Source organism: Gigantopelta aegis, chromosome 3, assembly GCF_016097555.1.
Source record: "Gigantopelta aegis isolate Gae_Host chromosome 3, Gae_host_genome, whole genome shotgun sequence".
NCBI classification, from domain to species: Eukaryota; Metazoa; Mollusca; class Gastropoda; order Neomphalida; family Peltospiridae; genus Gigantopelta; species Gigantopelta aegis.
In genome coordinates, this window is record NC_054701.1 from 79,848,526 (window position 1) to 79,872,805 (window position 24,280).

Consider the following 24,280-nt stretch of genomic DNA (forward strand, 5'->3'; position numbering starts at 1 on the left):
ATATAAACATTAAACATTAAAGTATGACCCCCCCCCCCCCCACCCCAATCAACCATCCCGATTCCAGACACTAAAATTTAATATATATTCAGCAGTACTAGCAACATCTGGCTATTTTACAGACAAAAATTTATTTAAAAAAATTAAAGCTTAACATTAAACAAACAAAACAAAAACTGTAAACATAACTATAAAGTAGAGACAAACAAATTGATACCAGAAGGCACTGGTTAATATACTGTAAACTCTAGAAATATGTCCAAAATTTAAATTAAATAAGAAAAAAAAAGCATGTATAAGTTTATTCATATTAAATATAGGATAGCTGGTCTCAAAACAAATTTCAATTGTTATATAAGTACTAATATTAGTAGAGTATTTTTTTTTTCTCAAGAATTATATTTTTGTTGACTGATAATTGGCAAGTACTTATCATAAATAAACTAAAGCAAAAATAAAACTGTCAATAATATGCATAATATGAATAATAAAAAAATAATACATTATCAAATTTTTCACAAGGCAAAAAGACAGACTCAAAGTAATTCATTCAACCTTACAAGTATCGTTTTAAAATTAAATGGGCACACATACATATTTTGAATATGTAAGAATTTTGGCAACAATTTATCAATTTTCCACATTAATCCTCTGAAAAATATTTTTTTAAATCTAGCAAAAGTGTTATTGAATTAAGATACACTAAACCAATCATGACTAAGCTTTTAGGCTAAACTTATTTATTAGTAAAACTTAACTGTTACAATAAAGAAAAAACCTTGGGTTAACCATTTCCTCATGCTTAATTAGTAACAATGACAAAACCATCAACTTTTCTCCATCTGATTATTTTGAAATATGAAAATACTGAAAATATATTGCTAGAAGCTGTACTGAAAACTAAAATTCAAGAAAAACAGTTAAAACGATTATTTTGTTCCATTCAGTGAATACTTGAATGCATCCAAGGACATACATAGTAAGGCAGGAACTTCAGAGCTTGACCCTAGCATTAGTCAGGTATGTTTAGGCTACCAACATTTAGCTTGAGCTACCACATTTCCAAAGCTGGTAGTCTGGCAGGCTACCAAAAATTCCCACCTTACCAGAGTGAAATTAAAAATTGCTACAAAAATTAAGTTAAAAAAAAATTTAACTGTGGGGTAACCAACATATTTAGGGGCCTAATTCACAAAGCTCTCTTAGGCTCTGCTAAACAAAGCATCCTCTTTGCAAGTCTTTTAGCACTGCACTGCGAGATCGCAAAGGTGCGAGAGTTTACTGAATTAGGCCCCAGATGGCTACTAGATTTCAGAACTTGATAGCACACAGAATACCACTGAATAAAGTTAAGGCCAAGGCCTGAAGGTCAATACTATGTTATTGAAATATTAAAAACAGATGTTTAAACAAGAGTCACATAATAAAATATGCCCTGACAAAATCTAATCTCAACAGATTTTATTTCTACTTAAACAGTAAATTAGAACAAATCTTAAACATGATTGTATAAACCTTAATCCAAATATCTGACAACATAAAACAAAAATAAAACAAAAATCAAATCAACTTAAATAAAATTGGTGGCTTATTTAATGTTCTATAATGGACACAAAATTCCACTTTCCCGATTTATGGATGAAAAAAAAACAATGAAAGAAAATTCCATTTCCCATTTTTATTTCCACTCTATAGATATGTATGATCTGAATTGAAAAGCAACAAGATCCCCTGAATGTTTTTTTTTTTTAGATTTCCAAGAACCCTCAAAAAGAAAATCAGTTATTTGGTAAGAATGGCACAGTAAAATCACAAAACTGTTACTGCAAAATCTCTATCCACCGAACAGCACGATGATTCACCAGTTCTCGGTTGATGAATAGCACCTGCAAATAAACAAACAAGTATTCTGAGAGTACTGCTGAAGCAATACATGACCCGTACATGCCCAAATAAATGTTTATACCTCCTAAGTTCATGGGCCATAACTCTATCAAAAATGGGTAAATCAGAATAAAAGTCTTAACTTGATATATAACAAAATTTCAGCTCTTACGGCATTACGAGGAAAAAAGTCTCGAAAACTATGTGTTCCCTCCGGTTGAACCTGTAGGGGACAACTAACAGTTTTAAGTTACACTGCAATTTATATATATATATATATACTAGCCGTCATTAATAACGCAATTTCCTTTTGTCAAAATAATATACGTTCCGGTTGGACTTCGTTGACGCTATTCGTCAATGTACATGGTACAGTGGTACACATTATTTCAGCAGCATGTAAAGGTTGACTTCCGGCCTGTTCCCAACATAAGGGGAACAACACTAAAAACGCATTATCCGGTAAATCGCGCACACGCAACCACTTGGCGAAATAACACTTTGCACGTGCATTTCCTGATACCCGGGCACACTCAGAACACGCGGGTGGCAATGAGTATCTCACTCCTACACGATGCCTCGGTTGAACAACGCAGATCGGAATCAAGCCATTGGCTTGTTGAATGCCGGAAACTCGCAATTGCGGGTAGCACAACGGTTCCACGTGCACCCGTCAACCATTAATCGGCTCCTCAACCGATATCAGACGACAGGGACCGTCAATGACCGCCGTCGTTCGGGCACACCACGCGTAACGACCAATAGACAGGACCGGAACATACGGTTGCGGCACCTGCGCAATCGGTTTTTGACAGCCGCAAGCACTGCCAGGACTGAAGTGGGAACCAGGGGACGACTCATCAGCGCCCAAACTGTCCGGAGACGTCTTGCCGCAGCACGACTGCATTGCCACCGACCCTACCGTGGCCTTATCCTCCTGCACAGACATCGTCAAGCAAGACTCTTATGGGCCAGGAATGGTGGGCATTTGCGACCCAGGAGATGGCGAGATGTCATCTTCTCGGACAGACGTCGTTGCATTTACCGCCGTCGTGGAGAACGTGTCGCGCAGGCCTGTGTTCTGGAGAGGGACCGCTACGGGGGCGGCGGAGTCATGGTTTGGGGCGCCATCAATGCTGACTTCCGGTCCGAACTCGTGGTGGTACAGGGAAACCTTAATGTGCAACACTACGTCAACAACATCCTGCGGCCGGTCCTCCTCCCATTGATGAGACGGCATGGCGGAAACAGGCTCGTCTTCCAGCAAGACAACGCTCGACCGCACACTGCCAGGCGTACACAGGCGTTTCTTCGTGCCCACCATGTCACTGTGTTGGACTGGCCAGCAGTTTCCCCGGACATGAACCCAATAGAGCACATGTGGGACGAGCTGGGACGTCGTGTTCAAAACCAACCGAATCCACCACAGAACTTCGCTGAGCTGCAGCAGGCATTGCAGCATCACTGGGCAGCCATCCCACGACGTGTGGTGAGGCGCCTGTGCATGTCCATGCCTAGGAGGCTGCAGGCGTGCATCGCAGCACATGGAGGTCACACGAAATACTGACCCCCATGACGTTGACATCGCCAGAGATGTTATGCGTGATTCACTGTTGACGGCTGACAGTGCCAGTCAGATGGGCCAGTGGTTGGTCTCATTGGTGGTATCAGTTTCATTTTTGTGGGATCTCGCATAATAAAATAAACCATGATCATTTCCGAGATTGCGTTTTTATTGCCGCCTAGTATATATAAAAAAACCCAATTCCATGGCAAAAACAGGCTCTGTCACTTGTCAAATTCACCAATTGCGAATTTTAAAAACAATTGGAATTTTCATTTTAATTTAGTGAAATAATGACATAGTATATATATATATATATATATATATATATATATATACACACACACACATATATATATACATACATACATATACATAAATATACATATATACACACAGTGTATGTGTGTGTGTGTGTATATATATATATATATATATATATATATATACACACACACACACACACACACACATACTGTGTGTGTGTGTATACAGTATGTAATAAAAACGAACTCTGTATATTGTATATGTGTACATAGTATATAATAAAAACGTACCCTATTTTCACCGACTTGGTATATGTGTACACAGTATATAATAAACCTTAACCTAAATCCACCAACTCTGTATACGTGTACACAGTATATAATAAAAACGTACCCTATTTTCACCGACTGTATGTGTACACAGTATATAATAAAAATGTACCCTATTTTCACCGACTGTATGTGTACACAGTATATAATAAAAACGTACCCTATTTCCACCGACTGTATGTGTACACAGTATATAATAAAAATGTACCCTATTTTCACCGACTGTATGTGTACACAGTATATAATAAAACTTACCCAATTTCCACCGACTTGGTATATGTGTACACAGTATATAATAAAACTTACCCAATTTCCACCGACTTGGTATACGTGTACACAGTATATAATAAAACTTGCCCTATTTCCACCGACTCTGTATATGTGTACACAATATATACTCTTCAAAAGAAGAAACGCAAAACCACATTGTCATAACATTTGGAGAATTGATTTAATTATTGAATGGTGAGTCCGATAATTACCAAATGTTGCAGGATTGTTCACAATTCACTCTAGTCCATTGTGAGTAAGTGATAGGACACACCACCAAGGTCAAGGTCATCTGGAGTCAATACCGGGTGTGGCCTCCGCGTGTGTTGACAACTGCCTGGCACCGCCTGCCCATTGAAGCAACCAGAGTACGGATGACGTCCCGGGGGATGGTGGCCCACTCGGCCTGCAAGGCTGCTGCCAGCTCGGGCAGGGTCTGGGGCTGTGGTTGTCGCTGTCGGAGGTGTCGGTCCAACTCGTCCCATAGATGCTCAATTGGGTTCAAATCCGGTGATATCGATGGCCAAGGAAGGACATTAATGTTGTTGTTCTGTAGGAAAGCCGTTGTGAGACGTGCTGTGTGAGGCCTGGCGTTGTCATGTTGGAACACTGCGTTGGCGTTGGCCATAACTGGAACGATGTGTGGCCGGAGGATCTGGTCAATGTAGCCCTGTGCATTCAGGTTGCCCTGCACGTGGACCAGGTCAGTTCTGCCAGTGTGTGAGATGGCTGCCCACACCATGACACTACCCCTGCCGAATCTGTCCACTTCCTGCACGCAGTTTGCCGCATAACGTTCACCACGACGCCTATACACGCGACATCTTCCATCATGACGTCAGAGCAGAAATCGGGACTCGTCACTGAACCACACCTGTCTCCATCGCAGTTGAGGCCATTGTCGATGAATCTGGCACCACTGCAGTCGGAGTCGACGGTGTTGTGGTGTTAAGATGACACCTCGAACTGGACGTCTGGCACGAATTCCTACCTCACGTAGGTGGTTCCGTACGGTCTGGTCGGATATCCTGCGCAAACCTGGTATTGCTGCGGCTGTGGAGGTGGCAGTAGTCAACCGGATGTAGCGGTCCTGCCCGGGGGTAGTGACCCGTGGTCGACCGGATCTAGGGAGGTCACGTGTTGATCCATGTTGCTGGTAACGGTCCCACAGTCTGGAGATGGTGCTTGGGGACACATGGAATGCCCTGGCAATGGCCGTTCTGGATTCGCCTGCGTCTAGTCGGCCGATGGCATTGTTTCTCTGCGGTTCACTGAGACGTGGCATGTCCTGGATTGTCAACTGTCGGCCAGATACAGAGGCCAGGCAAGCGAACACCCTGCACTTTTATACTGTCGGTGTTCATGTTGCACGTGTAGACAACGCACGTGCAGTGGTGACATGGTTTGCATGTGGCTGCGTTTTTGCGAATATTCACATTTTGGAACTTTATTGTACAGTAGCTGCGTTTTATCGAATGTAACCGTGGGAATGTGTTTGGGACATGCAATGACCTTATATTCACAAAGCATGAACCGGTAGGAAACATAAAATCGGAGTTATAACCCATTTGTACCCTTTTGCGTTTCTTTTTTTGAAGAGTATATATTAGAGCACAGCTGAATTTCTAGTCCAATGGGAGCTTCATATTTGGTCACGTGAAGTACATTTATATCCCGATAAAGTACTTCAGACATTCACTTTATAAGTGGTATTGCTGCATGAGATTTTGGCTCTGCTCTAAGACAGAGGACGAGTAACAATACTTTATCGGCGTATAAAGGTAGTGTCGCACGAGAAAACGCTCGGCTAACGCCTCGCCTTTGTCTCGTGCGACACTACCTTTATACGCCGATAAAGTATTGTTACTCGTCCTCTAACTATTACATAAAACTTACCCTATTTCCACCGACTCTGTATGTGTACACAGTATATAATAAAACTTACCCTATTTCCACCGACTCTGTATATATGTGTACACAGTATATAATAAAACTTACCCTATTTCCACCGACTCGGTATATGTGTATGTACGGCAAACCATCCTCTGCCCTGTTGATGACCTGAGCCTGCAGCACCTTGCCTTCAGTAATCTCCTGAAGAATGGTGCTGGCTCGCTCACTGAAATACTCTTCCTCTGAAAGGTTTAACACCCGTGTTATAGACTTAGTATTTCACAAGGTAGCTCTTCTTCAATTACATAATCAGTAACAAGAATTCTGCAGAATTATGTCTTGCCTACCATAAACTTTCTCTGTGCAATATGATGAAAATATGCAGATTTTTAGGTGCAACTATAAACCAAGTTTCATTAATCTAGGACTAATAATTTGTGAGAAACTGATCTAAATGCAAAACCTTAACACAAAAGTAATACCTATAACTCGCCTTTTTACTTTTTAAAGATGTGACAATAACAATAACAAAGAGTACACTGAACAAGCCTCAGAGAATAGAACGTTTTGTGTAAATCATTATTGGATTATGTCAAAACTATTACAGGTAAAGCATTTCATTTTACATAATAATCTGTTACGACCTAAATAATAATCAAAAATTAATTATTCAAACTTATGAATGTAATAAATATGGTTAAAAAAAATTCCCGTCTTTAAAAAGGTACAAATTGTCAGCATCAAACACAGACTAAAAAAAGTTAAGTTCTTGTATATAAAAAAAAAAAAAAAAAAACCCACCCCACAATAAATATAAACAAGTGCCTGGCCCTATCAAAATCCAGATATCTGCTGAAAGTAACAAAACACAAGTTTAATGAAACTGAACTGGCATCCTACAAACTATTCATCTGAAATTGAACACTAGAAGTAGAAACCCAGTACTTTTTTTAAATAACAAAATCTGTCTGCAGACAAACATTTAACTGTTTACGTAAAAAAAACTGTTACAGCAATTTTTTTTACCTTGTAGTGGTGTGATATTTCCCATGTAACACTCAACAGCTTGGAATGGCAATGTCATGAAATCACTCCTGTAAAATTCAAACAGTCCATATTAAATACTGAATATACAGTAACTTATTATTTTTAAAAAGAAGTATTTATTATATAACTGTATGTGTAAAAATGGTCCTATTAGCTGAAAATGTGTTACAAAAAAAATGCATGTTCATCCAAACAAACTAACAGTATAGATCACCAATAAAATAAATTACATTACATTAAAGGGACATTTCTGAGTTTGCTGCATTGTAAGATGATTCTGATTAATAAAAAATTTCTTTGATTAACTTAACATATTAAATATATTTTCTTGTGTAGAATATCAGTGTCTGTATATTCAATGTGTTTCTGGTCGTCTTAATATTTTAAGAAGCCCAAACTGGATTTTGCCTTCAAATAATTTCGTACGTATGAAAAAAAGATATTTCAAGAAATAAAATGAAATTTAACCTAATACACATATTAGAATGATCAGAAACACGTCTAATATACAGCCACTAATATTTTATGCAGAAAAATATATTTCATATAACATCTTTAAAATTGCAGCAAACTCAGGAATGTCCCTTTAACAAAATAACAAAATACACCAAGGACAGAAAAAAGAATATCAACTAATCTTGGACTACCTATCACACACAAACTTCAACATTTGGTCTAGACCATGAGAGTTAAAGCATCTTGCTATTACATATGCTAACTACTCCTACTGAAAACCACGGATATTTTAAGTACATTTTTGAACTGACAGGAGAGCACAAACCAAGGCCTTTTTTTTTTTTGCTTCTCAGGATTTCAAGACGAAAGCAAATGCTAGTAAGTGACAAGCAGTTGTAGAAATTAGTTCCTAATTAGACATATGGTGCAATTTTTAAATATCAATGGAAGACGTGAGATATAAACGTGGACAAAAGCATACAATTTCTGACATTGATCTTAAAAAAATACTGAATTCTCAATATACCTCGAATACTGTCAAAAATAGGATTAAAAGCAAAACCTGCTTGTGATCTTGATTATTAGAAAATAACTTGCATTTTAAGTGGCATTTGCTGCCTGCTAAGTTTGAGCTACATTGAATCCATTGAAGGGGATTGATCCTAAGGTCGACGACAGTCACTTTCCGGACCCTTATTTTGGCTTCGTACACAATAAATATAGCATATCTTACTGTAATTTTTGGATATGATATATTTGACAAAAGGTACTTTTTATTTCTTTCATCTTGTAAAACTTAAAACTTAATAGTTTGGGCAGAATTATGGAAAAAAACCCACCCCCAAAAACCATGACCAGTTGTTGGGAGTGTTATAGAATTTTGACAGGGGTCAAGGTTATTAGACTAGTTTTATGTTAATGTGGCGAAGCTAATTATGAATTTGAATGACATCACTGCATCTCCTTACAATAACAATAAACCAAGCACATGACGTTTCTGCTAATGAATTCTTTTTTTGTTTGAACATTACTAATGCACCTGAAGTAAGTGTGAAGAAAATCTCGATTCATTTTTTTTTTACATTTTACGAAATATGGATTTCAAGTGAAATTACGGTGATATATATTTATTGTGTACGAAGCCAAAACAAGGGTGCAAAAAGTGACTGTCGACCTTAGTAAGCTCTCTACCACCAAGCTATCACCCACACGATAACTCATTAATGTCAAGGAACTATTTAAGTTAAAGTTTGTTTTAACCACTAGAGCGCATTGATTTATTAATCATCAGCTATTGGATGTCAAACATTTGGTAATTCTAACAGTCAGAGAGGAAACCAGCTACATTTTTCCATTAGTAGCTTGGGATAGACAGGATAGTACATACCACAGCCTTTGATATACCAGTCATGGTGCACTGGCTGGAATGGGCCACCAACGGGGATCGATCCTATACGGACAGCACTTCTGGGGAGCATTTTGCTACTGAGAACTATTTAAGTCCATTGTGGAGTTTGCTCACCAACTGTATAAATAAGTGTAAATTAGGAATGATAAAAATCAACGAATTTTGAAAATATTTCTAAAAAAATAATAATAAATAAATAATAATAATAATTAAAAAAAAGAGCCCATTTCAATTACCTGATTTGTTTGAGCGAAGGTGCCTGCACCCTGGCGTATCCACCGTAGTCGACGTATTTGACGTCACACTCATCAGAATCCTCTATCACAGACATGATCTGAGCTCTGTACCAACCGCCCCCAGAAACACACGCACAGATCACACCAACTACAAGACAGAAAGTCAAACTGTAAGATGAGACACCAATAACACACAAATACATCACATTCAGGTCAGGTCAGAGGGCTCAACGTGTACATTCAGAGCAGGCTGTTTTAATGTACGGCTGTCATGGGTACAGATACCGGTCGTGGCCGGCTCCTCCACCCAGGACAGGCTACATTCAGTGTTGAAAGCACATCCTACAAAACTGCCCACACCTGGAAGGGACTTCTTGACGAACTCCGGAAGACATCACATGATTGAACGCAGAAGTGTTGAAGCTAGTAATACATAGAAGCTTGCAGTGCCTTGCCACTATTTAGTGCTGCCCTGCCCTTGATTTTTATTGAATATTGAATTATCTATTATATCCAGCACTTGCCTAAAGAAATATGAAGTTTGCCTTAAAAATGCTCTTCAATTAAGTAGTGCCCTGTCATAAAATCCTAGATAGAACATGGGGTTCATTCTTAGCATAATCATCTGCTTATAAACAGTACATATGACTGATAAAGGTAAAGTATGTTTTGTTTCTCTAGAACAAATTAATTCATCACTGATTATTGGATATCAAACACTGAATAATTCTGATAGTCTTCCGAGGAAAACTGTTATATTTCAGCAAGGGATCATTTATACATATGTTCCCACGGACAGGACAGCATGTACCATAGCCTTACCTTCGATTGGTCTGGGCAGACCAGGTACCATCTGGTCCTGGCTGTAACATGCCATCATGAAGTGGTTTAGTCTTTCCAGCGAGGGGAATGTCGGATGAGTTGGCTGCTGGACAAAGATATGACCGGCGTCCACAATATTGGATATTACAATGTCTACAGACACACTTTCTGGAAGACTTAACTGAAAAACAAAAATGCATCAAAAATTAATTTTAATGGTTTTTATTTGTGTACAAATAAAACCCCAGAAACAAAAACAAAACAGACATCTTTATAATATAAACTTTAAACTTCTGCTTATAATCTCTCTCTATCCCAATCCCACACCTCTCTCCCCATCCCACACCTCTCTCTCCCTCTCTCTCTCCTCTCTCTCTCTCTCTCTCTCTCTGTATATATATATATAAATAATTTTCTTCTGATTTTCAAAAACACAAACAACATTCAGTAATAAAACTATTTTTACCGACAGATTCTCTCGGGTTAATACACATTATTTACAGGTCCTATTTAACAAAAGAGTACAGAGTAGAATTTTTTTTTATGATGTTCAACATTGAAGTTTGCAAAAGGTTAAATATAAATATGATGCAATGTTCTTATGAATAAGAGTTCATGATTCCAAGGGGAACCTAATCATGACAAAAACTTTCACTGAATTTACTGAATTTAAATGAATGTGTCATAATATATACCAATTGTAATTTAGCTAAATTATCAGCAAAACTTCCATGGAATTAAATATATCACCTACCATAAATCAATATTATAGACAGATGAATCTATAGATGACAGCATGTTAAACAAACAACCCCCACCCCATCAAAAACAATTCCCCCCCCCCCTTTTCTCATATGCATGGTAATGAACATTCATGTTTAACAAAGTTTCATTGATGTTCGATTTATAGTTTGTAACAAACAAGGAGATAAAAATCACTTTCCTTGAACTAGTCAAAGGGGTTGAGTGATAGCTTCCATGAAAGTTAAAGTTTTTTTTTTTTAATGACACCACTCGAGCACACCGATTTATTAATCATCCGCTATTGGATGTCAAATATTTGGTCATTTTGACATATAGTCTTAAGAGAGGAAACCCGCTATATTTTTTCATTAGTAACAAGGAATCTTTTATATGCACCATCCCACAGACAGGAAAAAGAAAGAAATGGTCTTATTTTATTTACTGTTATATGACATCAGACATATGGTTAAGGACCACACAGATAGTGAGAGAGGAAACCCGCTGACTCCACTTCATGGGCTACTCTTTTTGATTAGCAGCAAGGGATCTTTTATATGCACCATCCCACGGCCTTTGATATACCGACAGGGATCGATCCCACACCGGGCTACGTCCCACAGACAGGATAGCACATACCGTTGCCTTTGATATATCAGTCATGGCTCCCTTGAAATGTTGAAATGGTATGCTGTTACCTGTACAATATCTGGCACGAGTACTGGCGTTTCAGCTGGTTGTTGTTGTCCCAGAGGAGTGAAATCAACCTGTGGAAATTGGTGTCGGGGAAATTTCTTACGAATATTCACCAACGCCTTGTCCACTTCCGCTTGCTTTCCTACAGAACAGGACACACAAATATCTGTATTTAATTCTGACAGTGAAATAAATTTGAATACCCACTAAACAAAATACAGATTAATCAATATTTAATCCTGACAGTTAAATAAACTGAAGTATATTCTCTGAAACAAATTACAACATGTATAGCAAACCTCTTGGCAAATACTTTTTGGAATCTGAATCTCTCGAATAGCACAGGGTATGACGATTTTTTTTATAAAGTCACTAGTCACAGGGTTAGTGGGTTTGTAAATTCCTCTAGTCCACCAAAATAAAGCACTAGCCCAAATTTCTGATCAATTACAATATACTTTATATAAGGCTGAAAAGCAATGTTTCAAGGAACCCAACCCATATAGTACCTCAAAAACTGGCTGACCTGTTTTTTTCCTCCTTTTTTTATTATTATTATGTACATTTTTTTTTTTTTTAGTATTACATGTATTAGTATTATTTAGTGATAATTTATCTCGACCTGTACAGGTGAATGAAGTTTCAAATATATTTTTTTTTATAAATTGTATGTCCTACCCTATTTTGTCATGTTTGATCCTAAACCATTGTACCCATTTTCTCTTTTGGCTCTCCACCCCTTCTTCCGGAGTGGGTAAGTAATTTAACAAACTCAACTCTCTCTAACCACCCATAACAAAAGAATTATATGCACAATACAATGTAACACGATAATGCATGGTCTTGTTCAGTTTATTCATTAGTGAATTGTCACCAGGAACGGTGATGTCAGTTGCTCAAATAGCCTACAGGGCAATATATCCATTGTCCGACAGATATCAACTAATATATTGGCAAGATTTCTCTTGTTAATTGATAAACAAAAAAAGTATTATCTTGTACAGATGTGAAATGTTATCCAAACTGCTAGACATATTAAACAAGTCAAGTCGGTTCTGTTATTGTGTTCCGATTGCCAACATCCCTATCGCAAGTAAGCGAGGCATTAAATTAGAAAACAATAGATAAATCAGACACAAACAGTGATTCTAAACATTATTATACCCAACCTTCTATTAAGCAGATCTGAAAATCAGGGGTGAATGGGTTATTCTTGAGGGAAATGTGTGCTCCAGATAACTCCTTCAGATAGTTGATGTTTTTGCCAAACTTCCCGATAAGCCTGCCGCACAGTTCTGATGGGAAGTTGAACTCATACCGCTCAGTGTGGTTCTCCGTGTTCTGTGGAGGAATTAACGTCTCCGTAACACTGCCTCCTCTACCACTGTCATTGGAAGCCTATCAACATAAACTAATTATATATCACAATCGTAATTGACACGATGCACAATATTTAGTAAAGTATTAAAACGCTTTAACAATGCCAATTTGATAAACATCATTGGTAGAATACATTGACACATGTAATAAAATAAACACAAATATTACTTGGTATAACTATAACAATTTTCAAAGGTTTCTTGCCATAGGCAAAATGCTCACCAACGACACCTGCGAGCCTGTCTATAAATTTTTTTTAAACAGGGACTGAACTCCCGCAACTTTGCGATCTCGCAGTGCAATGCTAAAAGACTTGCAAAGAAGATGTTTTGTTGTCTAGCTGAGCCTAAGAGAGCTTTGTGAATTAGGCCCCTGGGCCCCGTTCCACGAAGCGATCTTAGTGTTAAGGTCATCTTAAGTGCATAGTGCTATGCGTTTAAGGTAATTTTAGGGCTAAGATCGCTTCGTGGAACGAGGCCCTGGTCTGTAACTTTTGTAATAAATAAACACAAAAATATCCCTTCAATTAAAAGCAAATTTTTTCTTCCAGTAGCAGAAAAAGAAAAAAAGCAGCAATTAATTCTGCAGTTACACCAAGTACCGTCAGATCCGACATTACATTAGAGCCCTGCCCTATAACATTCCTTACCTCACTGTTATTGTCGCAACCTGGCGAATCAGTCTGCTGCACTCCCGGACTATCAGCCATATTTTCCTGACTAGGTGAGGCGTGATGAACCGAACCAGTGCTATCATGTCCTCGACTTTCTTCTTTTCCATCAACTGCTGACAATTCAGTGGAAACTTCACAAGACAGAGGGTTATCTACATTATTTGATGAACTGCCGGCTGTGTTACCACCAGAGACATTGTGGCTTTGTAATTCAATTTCACCATCGGTTACTACTGAAACCGTTTGCACATTAGAGACAGGCGTTTGAGATCGACTATTATTGCTGACTGTAGACTGCGAAAGCTCATCACCATCACCACAAGCAGACGACAACAATGTCAATAAATCTGATGAAGAAACATTTTCAGACTTTTCTTCCACCTCTGTACTTTGAGATTTAAGTTCTGGCTCTAAATCTCCAGTACTCCCAGTCTTGTCTGTACAAACATCCCAGTTATCATTTGTAGGTTTTACTTCACTGTCCCATTTCTCATTATCAACTTGGCACTTGGAATTGGTGGTATCATCTTCATACTCTGAAACAACCCCATTCTCTGAGGTTGCAGTTACTCCACTCTCCGAGTTTGCAATTACTTCACTCTCCAAGTTTGCAATTACTTCACTATCTGAGTTTGCAATTACTTCACTCTCCGAATTTGCAATTACTTCACTCTCCAAGTTTGCAATTACTTCACTCTCCAAGTTTGCAATTACTTCACTCTCCAAGTTTGCAATTACTTCACTCTCCAAGTTTGCAATTACTCCACTCTCCGATTTTGCCATTACTCCACTCTCCGAGTTTGCAATTACTCCACTCTCCGAGTTTGCAACTACTCCACTCTCCGAGTTTGCAATTACTCCACTCTCCAAGTTTGCAATTACTTCACTCTCCAAGTTTGCAATTACTTCACCCTCTGTGTTTGCAGTTACTTTACTCTCCAAGTTTGCAATTACTTCACCCTCCGTGTTTGCAATTACTTCACTCTCCAAGTTTGCAATTACTTCACCCTCTGTGTTTGCAGTTACTTTACTCTCCAAGTTTGCAATTACTTCACTCTCCAAGTTTGCAATTACTTCACCCTCTGTGTTTGCAATTACTTCACCCTCTGTGTTTGCAGTTACTTCACTCTCCAAGTTTGCAATTACTTCACTCTCCACGTTTGAAAATACTTCATTCTTAGAACTGGCAACGACTTCACTCTTTGAACTGGTGGCACTTTGATTGAATACATTTTGTTCACTGGAACTGTCTGAAAGAGGACTGATGCCTACTTCACGTTTTAAAATACTGACTTCATAATCACGTTTGTCCGACGACACTGACTGGGTTTTATATGTAGCTTCGTTTGAATACGTAGGCTGGCAATGAACTTTGGTATTACTTTTGATTGTAGATAGTGTGTAAACTATTTTCTCACACCGACTGTCATTTTCACTATCAGTGTTCACAACACTGGTCAAACGGGCCTCCCCGCTGCTTGACACATCTGAGATCTCATCATCAACCTTGTTGGATGAAATATTTAAAGCAATATCATTGGTTGCATCTGGAATTGAGGAATTCTGGTTTGACGTTATGATGGGCACTTCTGAAGTACGAGTAGAAGATAACAGGTCTGTTTCGATACATGCATTTGTATTCTTGTTAGCTGATTCTGGTTCAGGAAGGTATATATCAGCTTGAGCAATGCTTACTGAAGTGGTAACGGTGGGCTCAGACCTCTCACTATCCACATCAAACCAAGAGCTCTCTGAAGTCAGCATGCTATTGTAAGACTCAGAACTATGTTCCACAGATGACAGGTCACATGACTTGTTCGACGCACTTATTATTTGGTGATGTTTGTTCTCTTCGGAGGTATGTTTTGGCAGCTTTGTACAAACAGATTGGCTCGAAAGGCTTTGCTCAGAGTCTTGAAATGCGAAATTTGTTTGAGAATCACTGTGGGCTCTTGGCAAGGAAGCATCTTGCAATGCTGTTTGTTCTTGACATGGAGTTGTTGTAGAGGACTTGATATCCGAGGTCAGAGTTACATCCTGTACTGATACAGCAGAGCAGAAACTCTCCTTCGAACTCTCTGAAACAATCTCTTCAGACAACTGTGATGGCGAGGAATTTACTTCTTTAGCAACCGACTCTTGGATATTGGTCTTCACTTCAGTTAAATTCTTCACACTTTCAGATTTGGAATCTCCTGAAGCTGTATGGTCAACTGTTTTATCCCTTTGCTTAGTCCTTTTTCTATCAGTGATCTTGTCTCCATCACCCTTCCTAATTCCGAAGAACCACAGAAGCCCAAGCAAGGCTGTTACTGTCGGAAGGGCATAAGCCAGTACTGATCTGAAGTTTGCCATTGAAAGTTGATCCTGAAAAAACACAGAGAAGATATTGGGTTTAAAATTGGACACGTTATGTACCATGTTTCATAGCAGGGTTTTATTTAATTAGAATAGGAACTTTTACCTTTCCCTGGAGGATGTCCAAATGTAAAAAAAAATATATGAACATTTCAACACTTGGATCTAAATTATGAAAAGTTAATATTCAATGCAACACAGACAGCACCACCATCGAATAACAAATTAAACTCCAGTGGAACCAAACAGATTGAAATTACTTTATTCCATCCTATACTATAAATGTTTAATTAAATCTTGCTTTCATTTTTAAAATATCAGACTGGACACAATTTTTGGTGATAATTTAATCAATTAAACGGTAGACAATTAATGTTGTGAATTGTTGGAATTTCATCATCGATTATTATTAGTTTGCATTAACTGCTCGACTTTCAATTACACACAACGCTAGCTTTGGCACTCAACAATTACGAATTTTAATAGCAATTGACAATTTTTTTTTTATAATTTGGTGAAATAATTTTATGTAATATTTGATTGCAAATAACTGGGTTTCTACAATTTCTGACACATTAGGTTAGAATAAAACATGTTGGATTGATCTTAATAGTTTGGGACGGTGGTGGCTAGGTTGAAATGGGGATAAAAATCAATTAAATAATGAACGTTTAAAAAAACATCACCTATTTTATTGGGTGTCAAAAAAGTAGTAAATACGTAAATGAATCAATGATCAACATCAATGTTTAAACTTCGTCAAATCTAAACAGTGTAAGGAGTTATGCAATGATTTCAGGGGATAAAGATCCTGCCCTAGACAATGCCATGTAAGGTCTTCTGTGAGAGAAAAAAATCCAAACATTAAAGCAGCACACCCTACCCTAGTTCCATCCAGCGAAAATAAATTATAATTTGGTTAATCTACAAACCTGTAACACACTTAGATCATGTTTTTATCAAATGGAGTGAAAAAGCAGGTTTTATATAGGGTTTCTAATGTTTTGTATTGAGATACTTACTTGTCTGAACTTTATTGTTACTGAAAATATTCACGAACTGAAGAAAAATCTCACAAATGAACAACAACAAATCGGATGTTGATTGCGCGAACCGTGCACGAGAAAACAAACCGAACCAAAATGATAACGGTCACGTGGTATACCAACGTCTGTGACATTGAAATGGAAATATCCCCTCTAAAAATAGATTAGACCTTGTCTGCTCAACGTTTTTTTCTCAGACGCGCGTGTGAGTTTTTCAGAAATAAGAAAAATGCATTTTGTGGTATTACAAACACCAGGATTACCAAAAAACACTTCAGGTGAATGGAAATGTATATTATAAATAATAAACGGTAAGTAAAGTAAAGAAAAAATGGGTTTAACAGCGAAAAACAATGCCGTATCGGTTAACAACTAGCCGTAACTAGGGTGTGTCCCTTTAACCACCTTTAGAGGCAGTTCCCCCCATATTTTAAAATATAAGATGGCATGAAATACATTTTCATAGAATCTGAAGAGAAAAAAAATCTCAATTTCTTGAAAGATATTTTCAGCTATTTTAACCCAAGTGTTTGGAATGTTCATAAAATTCTGTCCTCTGAAATGCAGTTCTAATAATTCATGTTTAATGAAATGCAGTTCTTGCTCTATCACTCTCCAATTGTGACTGTTATGAATCAGTTCTTAATTTTTGGGATAATAGTGCATCTTAATTTCATCTCGGTAAAAAAAATTGTTGTCCATCTAAAATATGAAAACAAGAGTACCTTTCGCATTTTTTTTTTTTTAAACAGAACATGATTTCTAAAACCCAGCCTGCCCCAATATTTGATACATTCTTAAATTATTATTACTACTAACATTATTATTATTACTACATTTTATAAGTTGGGATAATTTACATGAAAAAGGGAATATTTTTTTCAATATCACATTGCGATTTGCTACACAACTTTCAGAGATCGCCACACAATTTTAAAACATTAAACAATAATTGCTAATCAATTTTCAAAACTAGAAATCATGTTTTGTGACAACAAAATGTTCCCTGATTAATATTCAGTGAGCATTGTAAACGTCTCGCTAATCACTTGCCAGGAGAGTATGAATATATTTTCAAACGTAAAAGAGTGAAGAACAAATGTCAAATTTTAATTTAATTTGGCAAAAGAATAATCAGGGGTGGGAATTGGTGAACAGTAAAAAAAGGGAAGAAATCTAGAGGGGTGCAGGGGAAAGTGAAACCAAATAAGAAATGCTGCCGCATTTAGATTCATAATGACATCACCATGTAATTTAATGTGCAACGTCATCGTTTAGGACAGTTTTACGATATTGTAGCGCTAAGATAGCTTTGAAAATTTGGACCCAGAAGTTTACATGACGATCAACACCCCCCCCCCCCCCCCCCCCCCCACGGAAAGGATGATTAAAATGAGAGGAAACGCAATGTTCCATGAGAGGAAAACCATGGCTCCAAGTAGAATTCAAACCCCTGAATAATGTAATGATTGTTATTTTGCTGGAAAACCAACTGTGTGCTTCTAATTTTTAAAGATAATTTGGCTAAATTTTCTGCTTACTCACAGTTACCCTGAAAGGACTACGTTGAATATGAATTTGAATGGGAAAATAACAATAACAATGTAACATGGAGGGGCCTACGTGTAAACTTAAAACCAAGTACAAGTAGTGTTGGAAATTGTTTGGAATTAAATTATTTTTAATCATGGCTGGTAAATCTTTAAAAAATCACTGATCCCATGGCTAGTGGATTAAAAAAATTATTCTAGAAGGTCTGAATGTACTCAATTCCCAGAACATTTACCTGAACATTAGATCAATTCTATCATTTAATTTTTAAACTGTAGAAACAAAATACAGAACTTTCAGCAACAATCTATAATGCACTTTTATAATTTATCTGTAGAGGTCAACAAATGCAATTTAAAAAAATTGTAATTATTATTGGAACATCACTATAACCAAAATATAGAGCATGTTCTACGTCTTCTGCTGCTGTAGTTCGCACCAACACAGATGCAATGTGTTTTGTCATATTCGATTCAGTCTCAGTGTCTTTGTTTTTTAAGTGGTACATGTACCATACTTGCTAGAAAAGAATCTTGCGCTACTGATAATATCTGTAGGCTAATGTATTTTTATATTTACTAACCTGGCCGACTAGTATTTTTCATGTTTTGTTAAATAGACCTCTAAGCCTGGAACATGATGAATTTCATTGGCAGTCACAGTGGAATGACTAGATGTTAAGATACAATGAATATGAAAATAATGTTATATTGACAGTCTGGGTAGAAGGAAGGATTGTAATCTGCATGACTAACCATGTTTGAAGTGACTGGTATTTTATTTTATTGACGGACATTAAAATATTGTTATATGTCCAAAATAAATGTTTTCTCATTATATATACATATATATATATATATATATATATATATATGTTGTTTAGATATTGATAAATTATTTCAGAACTCACCCTGGATAAAAAATACTTGTAGCCAAAACATTAGCCAAATGGGATTTGTATTAGCCATAATGCCATTGTGCAGTACTGTATAGAGTATTTATATATGAATATGAAAATGCATCTTTTTCAGCTAATTATATACAAACTGGAATAAATCTGAATAGCAAAACTGTTCCCTGATCAAAATCAAAGCAGCAATAGGGGTAGTGGCAGTTAATATATATATATTACTTTGATTATTCAATGTGTGTGCGTGTGTGTGTGTGTGTGTGGGGGGGGGGGGGGGGGGTGTGTTAGATATGCAGACTTTGGAAGCCAGTGTCCCCTGTATCCCAACTTCTAAGGCCTATCACATTAATAAAAATTTGAGAGCCAATACTCTTCTTTTTTTCTTCTTCTTTAAAATAGCAATCTTTATGTTGGTTTGAACATCTTTTATTTTATTTTTTTAAGTAACCCATTAATTCCCCGCCCAAACAATTTCATAATTGTGCCATGTTGTTGATTTCCGCATCGTGTTAAATGCTTGTTGTTGATTTCAGCTTGTAAAATATGTAGCCTAAGAATGCTGAGTTGTTGATTTCAGCCTGTAAAATATGTAGCCTAAGAATGCCAACTTCACGTTATTACAACTATTCCATTCACGTCAAAAGTTTTGATTAAAAAGATAATGAATTGAAATTTACGGCCTTTTTAAAAAATCTAGCTAACTTTTGACGTCACCTCAGTCTACAAATGTTTATATTTTATCTAATAAATATCTTGATTATTGTAAACTAATTATATTCAGTGTATGTTTTACCGCAATTTGCATAAATACTGCATGTTAATTTTCCGAAATCGCGATATGAATGAGTGCAAAATTAACAAAGATATCAGCAATTAAGTATTCGTTGATGTCAACAACTATTTGTTGGTGGTGTTATTTTTTTTTTACAAATTTCCATCAAGATTTACTTGTGTGTAATCGTATTGTTTAATGTCCACAACGATGTCTCTTGACACTGCAACAGTCAGGGCTGACTGTCAAGCATGACCTATATGCACACCGAAAGCATCCAATGAACGTTTTCCCAACGTTCGCGAGCTATATGATTGGTTCCGTACGTGGAAATTGGGTTTAACGTGAAGCACATAAACCAGTCTAGCAGATGTTTTTGTTTTGCTCGGTCTGGCTGAACTCAGCCCTAGCCTACTTGTCTTCAGCCCTGAACTAGCATGTGTATTAAAAGTGACACGTACTGTTATTGATCAGGCCCAAAATTCTTAAGTTCGAGCCCTGTATTTTTGGCAAGTATCTGAAAAGAGAGTTTTGCCAGCAGACGCTGTGACAATCTCTTCAATAACAAAATAGCAGTACTGGTACTGTTGAGAACAGACAAAAATATGTTTTAAAAATAACTTTTCTTTCAAATAACAGTCTTCGAAAATCATAGAAAAAAGGTATTAAGAAATGTGCCGTGTTTATGAGTGGGTTAAGTTTGATCTTGCTTTCTTAAATTCTTTGCTTGTTTTAACCTTATTTTTACGAACATTTCTGTGAATGTGAAAGACATTTGTTTACTTTCCCCATGCAAAATTCAACGTCAGTAATCTTCAAATGTACGTACTGTTGAGCAAAAATGACGAAACCACCGAAACAGGGCCACCAACAATAAACAAAGGAGAGGGCTAGAGGTCACTCAAGCTACCTCCAGACATGCAAAGCTAAACTTCAATATAATGAAAAAAATAATGTTGATTTTTTGTAGTTTTGAAAATGTAAATAGTAGATGATCCCAAACTGGCATTGTCCAAAAGTAAACAATAAAAGATTTTACCATTAAAAAAAAAACTGGCCAAAAAAAGGGGGATGACCAAAAAAACACACAAAAAACAACCCTACAGGCCCGGCATTATGATTATCATTATGCAACCTTCAAGTTTTACCACGACAGTCTCAACAGGAACTTGTAATTTGTATATCTAGTTCCTGGTATTATTTCAGACATAGGCCTAACGCATTTTGCGCCTGCCTCGGTTTGCAATGGTTTGTGCAATAATTCTGCGAAATTGCGTGTGAAAGTGAAACAACGCGAGATTTTGGTAGCAGGTGTTAAGCTTACCTATACTCACAGTCAGTCTACAACTATGACGACTTTGTTCGTAGGATACCTGGTTATGCAGTTTTGTTAATTAACGTATGCCAAGTAAACAATATAGTAATTAAGTGCATAATTGTGCATCATTTGTGTACCACGTGCTTTCTTTGAACTTTACAAACACAGTCCTTACTCTCGCGATAATTTGCGCGAGTTCTTCGTCCACTGGTTAACGGTGGTTGCTATGAATCACTTAATGGCGTAAATATGTATCAAAGACCAGTCTAACGTAACAAGGTGCCCGAACTACTTTTTCTCCATGATAAATTATGTAAATAACAAATTTACGTGACCGATATTCGATTAATTTAATAAACATTATTAATATATTAGAGGTATTCGATATGTTTTACCATATAAAGATTGGAAGTAATTGTTCATCTAATCAACATGCCAGTTCGGAAACATTTTTTATTTTATTTAAAAGTTTAGAGATATATTTTTGTGCGTAGTCTTACAGTAGTTAGAAGGTCAAAACACAAACATAATCAGGTGGTTTCTGACATTTGTTATCTTAAAAATAGGCATAGAAAGTATCAGTTACGTTTTAAATCTGGTTAACGTGTTTATGGTATCAATGAAAATAAGAAGCAATTACGTGTTAAGAATTGTTTATAGTTCATGATGTTGTCATCAGAATTTTTAGGTTTAAGTTCTATGTTTTGATAATGTGATATCGGGCTCCTAAAATCCGAGAGCCCCCATTGTGGCTAAATTATCAATGGCTCAGTCATCTGTTACATTGACAAGTATTAACAACTTTAACACATAAATCAAGGTTGTTCCGATGGAAATTATTGGTGATTATGAATACAACAAAAAAGACCTGATAGGTCATGGGGCATTTGCTGTGGTTTTCAAAGGAAGAAGCAGAAAGGTAATCTACAAATCTATAATTTTGTCCTCTTTGTCCTGTCACTTTCTCAACTTTTGTTTTGTTGATACTTCTTCTAATCTTTGCCAGGTGAATAGTCTCTCCTTCTACCTTCAACACTTGATAGCCTCGCAATACAATGTTTAATAAATTTTGCTGGAAACTGGATGTGATTGCTCACCTACATTTAGCACTTTCAGTAGCTGGAGTGCTCAGACAGTAAGAGCTACACAAAATTTTGACAGTTACTGAGTTTTCAGTGCTCTCTAACCTGCAAAGACCGATCTATATACATTCTGAGCAATCATTCATGTATTTTGACGTTAAATACCTTTACATTGATCATTTTCGAGTTCCTTGATAAATTTAGTTTTTACATATTATGTAAACAAATTTTTTTTACCAAAAAACACAAAATGATCAGTGTAAAGGTATTTAATGTAAAACATAGGATTGTTGTATTTAGAGCTAGCATCTTTGACTACCTTGTGGTAGGCAGCGATTGCAGAATTTATGTACATTGTCTCTGACGGTTAGAGCTTGATAACTGTCTAAATGTCCTAGCCCTCTTACCATCAGAACACTTGGGCTACACTTTCAGGATAGTGATCTTCAGCTGGACTTGTTCACCATAAAAACTCTTCTGTGTTAAATTTTTTAATACTCATTGAATTTCATATTGGGTGTTTTACTGCATCCATAAACTCGGTAGTGGGCAGCAGGTCCTCTCTTTTGCCCCATTGACGTTTTTCTCAGATTGTTGTTAGTTCAACACAATAATGATACCATGTAAAGCCATATCCTCACCTCCCAATCATATAAACAACATTTCCTAATGTACAACACCACACCGGCTTAAATAAATAACCGTAGTATGTTTTGCTGTTAACTAAATGACCACAAACAGGCCTTTGAATTTCACGGTAACAATAGCTTCCGGTACCATGTCAGTAGCTTGTCGGTAAAATCATGGAACTGAAATTTCGTGTCCCATGATTATTCAACGAAAATAACATATATAATTATTATTTTCAAACTGAAGAGTGTGTTTGACACGATCACAAGACCCGATTTGCATTGTTGTGTTGACCGAACTTCTCACTCTCAGTGTTCCAGTTCATGTAAACCTGAATCAGAGCTCGAACATGCACTCAATCAAACGCTTTACACATATTGAACCAAAATTACTGGCACTAATTATTTGTAGTGTATCTCTTAAATATAAGGGTCAAGAAATAGTATTTAAATACAAATATAATTTTGTAGAAAATATTTAACCTTCTGACTACTATCACTGAAGTTGAAAAAAGTTGACGTCATACATGTGCTTGAGTACTGAAGATGGCAATCGAACAGGCCCCACTATTTCCTGCAGTTTCATTTTGAGAGGAAATGATGTAGGCCTAAACTATTCTTTTTATTTAGCTGTCAAAATCACAACTGCGTACTAGGTCTATAGATGTTACACAGACCCAGGTACTTCTTGATTGATATGTACAAATATTTAGCTTTGGGGCACTGTTACGTCTACAGTACATGTATGTAAAACAGGTATTATTCACAGTAAATTTTTGCAAATCTTTGGAAATTAAACCATCTCACGGTTTGTATATTTCATCATAGCCAATTAAAAAAAAAAATATTGGTATAAATCTATATTCTGAGACTGATATCTGGAAAAACATATAATTTATAGAACTCCAAGAATGATAGTTTCGTTCGTGCATCATTCTCGCAAGTCGT

The 24,280-nt window shown here is 36.8% G+C and overlaps 2 protein-coding genes across 3 annotated transcripts in view; one reads left to right on the forward strand and one right to left on the reverse strand.

Annotated features, from left to right (window-relative positions):
* Positions 1 to 1,663: 1,663 nt before the first annotated feature.
* LOC121369140 (A-kinase anchor protein 1, mitochondrial-like) lies at positions 1,664 to 21,796 on the reverse strand. 2 transcript variants are annotated; one of them, XM_041494013.1, is made up of 9 exons: positions 21,638 to 21,796; positions 13,643 to 16,033; positions 12,783 to 13,011; positions 11,616 to 11,755; positions 10,177 to 10,357; positions 9,355 to 9,502; positions 7,234 to 7,301; positions 6,313 to 6,449; positions 1,664 to 1,886 (listed from the first exon to the last, which is right to left on the reverse strand). In XM_041494013.1, exons 2-9 carry the CDS (start codon positions 16,019 to 16,021, stop codon positions 1,821 to 1,823), a joined length of 3,348 nt encoding a protein of 1,115 aa, XP_041349947.1. In that variant the 5' UTR covers positions 16,022 to 16,033; positions 21,638 to 21,796; the 3' UTR covers positions 1,664 to 1,820. The 2 variants fall into 2 exon arrangements, with proteins under 2 accessions (XP_041349947.1, XP_041349946.1); XM_041494012.1 differs by having other exon boundaries at positions 21,628 to 21,796.
* Positions 21,797 to 22,149: 353 nt separating this feature from the next.
* LOC121369141 (serine/threonine-protein kinase unc-51-like) overlaps positions 22,150 to 24,280 on the forward strand; it is a 39,969-nt gene continuing 37,838 nt past the window's right edge. Inside the window, exon 1 of the mRNA XM_041494014.1 lies at positions 22,150 to 22,540. Within this exon, the coding sequence (XP_041349948.1) occupies positions 22,451 to 22,540 (90 nt within the window). The 5' untranslated portion in view covers positions 22,150 to 22,450. The remainder of the gene's footprint in view (positions 22,541 to 24,280) is intronic.

Excerpts from the sequence above, each read along its gene's own strand:
- LOC121369140 (XM_041494013.1), bottom strand. The coding sequence starts at position 16,021 with ATGGCAAACTTCAGATCAGTACTGGCTTATGCCCTTCCGACAGTAACA. Across the intron at positions 13,012-13,642 it reads GTTGCGACAATAACAGTGAG|GCTTCCAATGACAGTGGTAG; the intron begins GTAAGGAATGTT and ends TTATGTTGATAG. Across the intron at positions 11,756-12,782 it reads TCAGATCTGCTTAATAGAAG|GAAAGCAAGCGGAAGTGGAC; the intron begins GTTGGGTATAAT and ends CCTGTTCTGTAG.